Source organism: Coturnix japonica, chromosome 22 (genome assembly GCF_054131305.1).
Source record: "Coturnix japonica strain WE chromosome 22, WE-NBRP24, whole genome shotgun sequence".
In the NCBI taxonomy this organism is placed as follows: domain Eukaryota; kingdom Metazoa; phylum Chordata; class Aves; order Galliformes; family Phasianidae; genus Coturnix; species Coturnix japonica.
Window position 1 is genome coordinate 4,600,025 of NC_140684.1, and position 8,216 is coordinate 4,608,240.

The 8,216-nt window shown below is 46.3% G+C and overlaps 1 protein-coding gene across 1 annotated transcript in view; it reads right to left on the bottom strand.

Annotated features, from left to right (window-relative positions):
* PPM1E (protein phosphatase, Mg2+/Mn2+ dependent 1E) overlaps window positions 1-8,189 on the bottom strand; it is a 57,807-nt gene extending 49,618 nt beyond the window's left edge. Inside the window, exon 1 of the mRNA XM_015880615.3 lies at window positions 7,630-8,189. Within this exon, the coding sequence (XP_015736101.3) occupies window positions 7,630-8,012 (383 nt within the window). The 5' untranslated portion in view covers window positions 8,013-8,189. The remainder of the gene's footprint in view (window positions 1-7,629) is intronic.
* Between the last annotated feature and the right edge of the window lie 27 nt (window positions 8,190-8,216).

Below are 8,216 nucleotides of genomic sequence, written 5' to 3' on the forward strand. Positions count from 1 at the left end.
AAATTAGTGTACAGTGTAATTAGCAAGATTTTAAATATTCTATATGATCATTTGGGTCATTCATAATCAGCCAAAGTAAAAAAGGTTGACACCAAAGAGGAAAATTTAAAGCACTTAAAATTCATTCTCAGCTGAGCCGCGCACCGGGGAGATGCTCAGATTGCTCCATGTGGGCCCAGTTCTCACCAGCAGCTCTGGCTGGGGGGTTTCTCTCCCAGCTTCTTTTCTCCACGTTTCAATGGGAACTGCACAAGTGTTGCACGGAGATAAGTCTAACTTAGTTAGACTAGTTAGCTGAGAGATGACTCTTTCCATGAATTGTACGTGGTTGGTAATATTGAGGGAAAAGGTTAAAGGCCAGAGAGATGAGCTCACTCTAAAAATCAAATAACAAATAAAGATGTTCAGTATTTGGTCTGGGGGAGAGAATGAAGCTGTTCTGACAGAGAGACCTTATGAACCGACAGCACATCTTACTTTGTATTCTAAGGAGAAAATCTAACTCAGATTTCATCCTTTTGGGGTACATGAGAACTAATGGAAGCCTTCAATATTTGGGATCACTCCTATGAGTCACATAATATTCAATAATAATCTAAGACCTATCTCTTTTAGACATTGTCAGAGATGTTTTTTTCAAGTAAATATGGACTAATCTTGGTAGTTCGGTGCAGTATTTACACCAGCACTCATTTCTGTCCGGAGTAATTTGAGTAACAATTCACATCTGAATGTTAACCATTTATTTCCTTGTAAAATCTGACTCAACTTTTTGGGAGCATAAGAGGTGAGATTAAACTCATCCGCTGAGAGATACCTCCGTTCTTCCTCATGGAGTATCATGCAGAGAGACAGCACGAGTCAGAACAGCCCACATTGTGTGCATAAAGTGCAGACACATGGATACGTTCACTGGAAAGGAAAAGGAGTCAAGCAATTGCTGAGGGACCAAAATGTGTTGTGTGTAACGTTGGTACACATGGAAAAAAAAATGTAGTTGCCTGATCTGTTATCTCCTGAGAAACAGGAAAAGCAAAGCATGACTGTTTGCTGAAGTCTTGGCTGCAGTGTGGGGGCTTGGGCCCTCTTCTAGTTTCTAGGGTTGAGAGTAAAAGAATCCCACTGGAAGCTAATTAATATAACGCACAGAATGCATTGTTTTGGTAACACTAATGAGAAATAACTCATCGTGTTCATCTCAGATTGCTGAACCTCAGTACAAAGGTCACAGCCTGAGGTTAAAGGAACAGCCCCAGAATCAGCGCCAAGAATTCCAAATGCCAAGCCCTATTTTTATACACTGCTCCTTTTTTTAGCCCATACAAAACCACACTCTCAAACGAGTGAAAGGTCTCAAATTCTTTGTGCAAAGCAGGAGCAAAAGAAACTAAATGAAAACAAATAATAATAGATACAACTTAGCAGAACTTATAGGGTCGTAAAAGATCAGCAAAAATAGTTTCAAAATCACCCTCTGGGAAAATGAACTTCAAGAAGCTACCCACAATTTCACCCAATTAATCTAATATTCCTTGTATTGTAATTACTGCTGCAGGAAAGTGCAAACGTTTCCTAATCCAAACTCTCCTGCATTCAAGCACAGTCTTCCGATGCCTAAAGTTCAGCAGCTAACTTTGAATCGTGCTCCATCACAGCACATCTCAGACTTCCCCAGCAGCATTCACAACTGCTGAGCAGTTCTGCAGCTTGAAACATTGGTTCAGTTACTCAATCACTGGTTGCCCTGAGCTGTTTTCCATCCAATATAAACATAAACCGAGGTAATCCTGCAATCTAGAGAGCTCGTTTAACTTCTGTATTAATTATTGAAGTACCCAGGGGCATCTATTTCCCTTCCAGTTCTAATTCACGAGAGTGATGATTGCTTCTTTATAAAATGCCTTATTAGTTGTGGGTGATGTTGTTTCTTCCTAATGAAGTACAAAGGCACAGCAGAAACGTTGCTGCCAAACAAGGCCACAATCTGCATTCATTTCATCTAATCACTAAATGTGTCGTAACAACCAAAATCTAAAATATTTCCTTAGCAGCTGATTTCATCTCAATGGAGGATGAGGAGCCACGCGCTGATATGCAGGAATGACCATGTGTAGTTTGGTGCTGTCATAGGATCCCAACATGTCATGGACACAAACTGACCAGGGCACTTTAATTTTGTAACCATTGGCATTACATAGTTATGGATGCACTGCATAAGGCAGCCTTGCTTCATGGTACAAAGATATTTTAAAGCATTCATTCCACCCCATCTCATTTTTTCACCTATCTTTGCTAATCAGTGAGTATATTACAAAGAGAAAACAATGCAAAAATAAAAGCACATGAAGAAAAGAATGATGCAGAACAGCCAGAGATCAGTTCAGAATGACATCAAATAGAGGAATAAATGGAATTCTCATTATGTCTACTACATGCCCTGTTGCTTTTGCTTTTAATGCGATCATGTAGGCAATTTAGCAAGACAACCAAAACTGAATGCAAACACATTGCAGCGACAGAGCAGTCAAGACACTGAAAGTTCTATTAACGTAACAAAAAGCAAACTGGAATTTAATTTCAGCATCAAGAAATATAATTTTAAAGGGTCTTCTGTGCAAAGAGCCACAACAGAAAAGGGGATGGTGGAGAAATAGGGATTGAGGTGGAGAAATTCTCTGCCACGGGTGAAGGTAACCACAGGGAGGAATTCAAGGACAAAAACATTCTGCACATGGAGCTTTGTGCAGTGGAGCTGAATCACCAAACAAACTCCAAAGGAATGGAGCCTTACTTGCTCATCACATCCCAGCATCAGTTAGAAGCTGTTTCAGGATACAGACAGCAGATTTTAGTTTAAGGTCTCCAAGTACCCAACCAAATGAAAGTACCATATCACAAATAAATGTTATCACACACATTCAAAAACACGTTTTTTCTTGATAAGCCAAGCTAGTTCTGACAGTGCTTATACAAGATTGAACAAAAGAATGCATAAACATGGGACTAATTGCTTAATTAATATATGTGCAAAGGCGAACAGCATCACTGGGAGCAGCAGGATCTGTTTGTATCTGGGCCAAAAAGCCTTGGTGTGAATTGGTTCCTCATAAAACCAATTTCCTTTGGTTTGTTGTACTAGAAGCATTCAGAGAAGTAAAAGAGTCCCATAATCTGTTCACTGAGAGTGAGTTTTCTGAGTGCTATATAAAGCAGCTTCCAGGCAGTCACCATTGCACTTGAAAAGCTCTGCATCCTTTTACTCATAAATCAGCGAGAAGTTTGGAAATGTCACCATACATGTTAACCATTACAAAGTGTAAATCTGCAATTTAAATAGCTCATTTTAGCGGATGCACTTCTTTTAGAAGGCAGATCAAAATATCTGATTCCATTCCGTATCTCTGAACGCGTGGGAGCGTGAACTGAAGATGCCTTGGAACTGACTTCAGGAATCTCTTGCTGTGGGGATCATCATTGGGTTCTGAATGTGATTATCACTAAATAGCTACTTGCAGAGTATAATCATTTCCAGTTTAAGGTGTGTGAAACATGCTCACCACTGAACTCTAACACACCACCATCATCTGGAACATGGATAGAATTTAGTAGCAGCACAGGGAATTATAGGACCAAGACCCCATGAGTGTGAGGCACACAGCCCAGCCATGTCCCCACCTCAACAGCAGAGCTGCATGCTTGCTGCTGCTGCCCAGCACTGGTTCCTAATGGTTACAGGGCAGCACAGCCCTGCTGCCATACAGGAGTAGGCTGAGATACAGACGGGACTGCAGCAGGGCTGTGGGTGAAGCCCTGGTTTATCAAACCTCCACACAAACCAGCATGAAACTCCCCAAAAGAGGCGCAACCAATAGTTACTTCAGTCATTCTTGTGAACATGGACCAACACCACTATCATGGTTTCCATTGTAAAACCACACAAAGGAAGAGTAAATAAATACCATCCTAAAAGGATGGCATTTACTGTGTGTGTGTGTGTGTGTGACAAATATTAGGCAGCTGGTAGCATAATTATATTTCCTATAAGGGCTTTTAGATTGCAATCAATAGAAGAGGTGATGAAAGACAAATAAAAGAGTAGAACATCACAGCCTATTTAGTGTGAAGTTCAAAAAAATCCAGCACAACTCCTGAATTGCAGCTCACAGCTATTGACAGCAATGCCAGCTTCATACAACAGCAGTTAAGAAAGTAAATTAAAAACATGCACGTCTGCTTTGTTCTGAGGAAAGAAACGGCCTCTTTGCTCACCAGTGATGGAGGCAGCTGAGAGAACTTCTGCTTTCTGCTCAATAGTGTGCTTTACAGAAAGATTTCTGCTCACACACACCGTGAAATGTTCTTCCTTGTTAACTTAACACTGCAAGTTTAGGGGGGAAAAAAAGACATTGATTCAGTGTCCATATTTGACATAACTCCAAGCCTACATTGCTATGCTTGATCTTTCATGGCAAGGCTAAACGGATTACTCAGACCTAAGTAAAAATGTACCTGCTCTTAGAAAGAAAGAGATTGATGTTAAAAATCCCACCAACTCTTTCATTGTTTTTAATCCCTATCCTGGGATCTATGATACCCTGGGATTCATGCACAGCACTCTGCCAAGAGCTCTAGGAGAGCAATGCCCACCTCTCTTCATTTTCCAATAGTAAGATCAGCTCTCTGCCACCAGCTCTTTATTAAGCAATGAAGATGACTTTTAAATCTTTGTTAACCAAGTGATCTTTTTCAGATTTGAAGCAGCAGAAATAGGTCTGCTCCCTCAGTTTGAGAAAGACGGTTCTGAATGAATGCTTTAAAGCACCGCCATTGTTACTGGAAGTAAACCTGATCCAGCAAATGGCACAGATTCTATTCCCAGCAAAGCTTAGGGAGGAAAAAGAAGAAAAAAAAAGGAGGGGGAAAAAAAAAAAAAAAAAAGAGTTGAGGGACAGACCGGAAAATACAGCACTGGAATTATTTTAATGTCATTCATACAGGAAAAAATGTAGCAGCAAGATAAATTTGTTCCTCCCCATGGCACGGCCTGTAAGGGTGTGTGACTCCATGCAGCCTGGCCCTGTCCTGCCTCAGCAAGCACAGCTTCATTGATCAGCTCCTCAGATGACCTGTGAACAAGCTGCTTCTTCAATGCATTGCTCTTAATAAAGCAGCATAGGAGGAGGAATATAAAAGATCATAACAAGCAACTTGACTTCAAGTTAGTAACTTCTCCCTTTAAAAGAAGCCAGTAATGACGCCTACTCCTGACTCAGTGCAAGTAAGCCATGGGGGCTCACTGAACAGATGTGGGATTAAGTCCTTAATATATTGGCTGCTGCACTGACATGGTGTAAAACACACAGCTTTCTCTGCAGTAAGACTCTACACGAGACAATCACACACAAACACACCCCACCTTCAAGTTATCATCCAATGTTCCAATGCAACTCCTCAAAGTTATTCCCTTCTTGCTCATTTCCTTCATCTACCATCCTCCCTATTAATCACTTCCACGCTGCTAAGGATCACTAAGAAAGCTCACATGCTTGTACACATTTTGTGGCATTTAGACAGCACAAAGATTACATTAATCTAATTTTCCAAGCATATGCTGCCTTTAGAAGGAAATCAGGAAGCGGAAATCTCAGTGGGGGCTGTGAGTCCTTTGGAAAGCAGCAGGACAATGTCACAGATAGGAACTCCTCATACTGATCTGCACAGTAGCACTCGACTATTACATGTTTGTCATGCTTGACAATGTGCTTCCATTCCTGAAGCAGTTTCACTTGCCTTAAAAAAAGAACCAAAGGAGCGCACTTAAAATAGCTGAAAAACAGCTGTTGGGTTTGTCACAGAAGGAGGATTTGTGCTCATAATACACACCATGCACAGCAGCCATTTGATTAATACATTGTTACAGCCACAGAAAGCTGCCTTCCCAATATAGCCCGCCTTGCTATTAACACACCAAATAAAACATCCCCTTTGCACGCATTCCGTGGGCACTGTTTGTAGTTTGCTTGGGTTCTGTTCTGCTGTTTACTTCAACCAAACCACAACCGTTTGGACACAAGAGGCTTTGCTCACATGCACCAAGTTTCTCATCCCTGTGGCCATCCGACCATTGGAACCCCGTGCTGTAAATGGGGGAATCATTCTCCTCCTGTCAGCATTGAGGGCCGTAAGTTACTCTGATGAGCACAGTCAAAGCTTCACCTGCAGAACACTTCTTCAGACTCATACTTACCTCAGTGTAGCTCCCTGCATTAGATTCGGTTTATTTTGCAGTTATCTCAGCTGGCTGTATACAAATCAATGCCTACTGATCACCAGATAAAACGCATCAATTTACTGTTTGAAAATGCGTTTTCCAAACATGAACAAAGTATTGAAGCCTCTGGCAAACAACTTCTTCCCAAACGACCCTCTGCTCCTTTATTTCGAGGCAGATGCCCGCAGAAGGCAGCCCGCTCTGGTTTCACCATAAACAAAGCCACGAAGATCAGTCATTCAATAACCATCATATAAATGCTGGAGGGGGAAACAAAACCACAACGACAACACAAAAGCCCCGGCAAGAACTGCTCCTACATAAGGAACCCTCTCAAAAGGTCGTTTGCTCAGTAATTCAATGCATGAACAAGGAGGGACCCCAGAACATGGGGAAGCGGAGTCTGCCTGTCCTGGGCTGTGGGGACACGCAGAGTGAAAGACACACACGGAGCCACATTCAACATTATGAAATAGACGCACCTTAAACAGCATCTTAAAACAATAGGTTCTCTATCTAAAACTTTATTGGGACTGATCTGGTTTCACAGGAGCCTTTAAAGGAAATCAAGCGTTCTGAGCAGGTGGTGGGATGCGCCCTCGTTCCCCACGCACCCTGCACCATCCCCGGCTGCTACACGACACTTCGCTGCTGCGCTGGGACGAGCGGAGCGCTTTGTGCTCAGCTCCCATTGTGCGACCCGCCGGCAGGGCAGGACAGAACAGAAGCGGATCTAGCAGTTGGAAAACCCGATTCTTCCCCTGTTTGTTTGGTTTTTGGTCACCGAGTAACACCTCCCCGTTACAATGATCAGCTCATAGAGCTGCGCGGATTGTCACAGGTTCATTTGTCGATCCTGTGGCATCAGCCGAACAGGGCTCCCAAAGAAACGCTCCTGCCAGCCGCTCCTGCTGCCCTCATTGCCCAGCGCAGCACAAAGCAACGCAACTCATCCTCAGCTCTCCGACTTTTCGGATCCCCTCCGCTCCCTCGTTACTGCAGATCGGAGGCAGAGCAGCGGCCAGCTCTCCCTCACGGCTCTGCCTTGGGGACACTGCCCAGCCCTGCTTCTCCCCTCCCGTCGCTCTTGGGGAGGTTTCCCCACTGGGAATCCCTCAGACAGGGAAGGTCTCCATGTCCACCAGCCACCAGCCCCGCTCATTCCGCTCCGTCCCGGCTCGTTGTGCTCAGGGGTTGGTGTTGGTTCGCTGCCTCCGCTCATCTCCCCTCGCCCCGCGGCCACTCCAGCCCCGCTGCCCCTCGGGGCGGCTTCGCGCCCTCCCCACGAGCTGCTGGGATCCCCCCGGCTCCCTCAGCCCCTCACACGCCGGACCCCCGCCCCCCCGCTCCGCACTCACTACTTGTAGAGCTGCTGCAGGCAGAGGTCCAGGCACTCGCCCTCCACCTCCTCCTCCGTGATGTACTCCGACAGCGGCCGGGGCAGCGGGGGCAGCGGCGGGGGGGGCGGCGGCGGGGTGGGCGGCCGAGGGTCCGCGGCGTCTCCTTCCTCAGCCTCGGCGGCGGCGGCGGCGGCCTGTCCCTCTCCCTCTCCCTCAGCGCCGGGATCCTCCTCGGTGTTGGCGGTGTCGGCGGTGTCGGCGGCGGGAGGGGGGGCAGCCGGAGCCGGCTCTGCCCCGAATGGCCCGCGGAACTCTCCCAAGAACAGCTCGAGGAAGCGGCGGTAGCTCTTCTCCTCCGCGCCGCCTCCTCCACCGCTACTGCCCGAGCCGCCCGCGGCCATCGCTTCGCATTCCCGAGCCGCCCGCCGGCGGATCAGCACTGCGCCCGCAGAGAGCTCCTGCCCGACGCCGCCGGCTGCCGCCTCCCGCCCGCCCGCCTGCGCGCGCGCTCCCGAGCCGGACCTGCGGGGGCGCGCACGCCGCGGGGGGGGGAGAGGAGCGCGCGCCTCGGAGGCGGGAACGCGGCCGAGAGCTGAGGGGGGCGA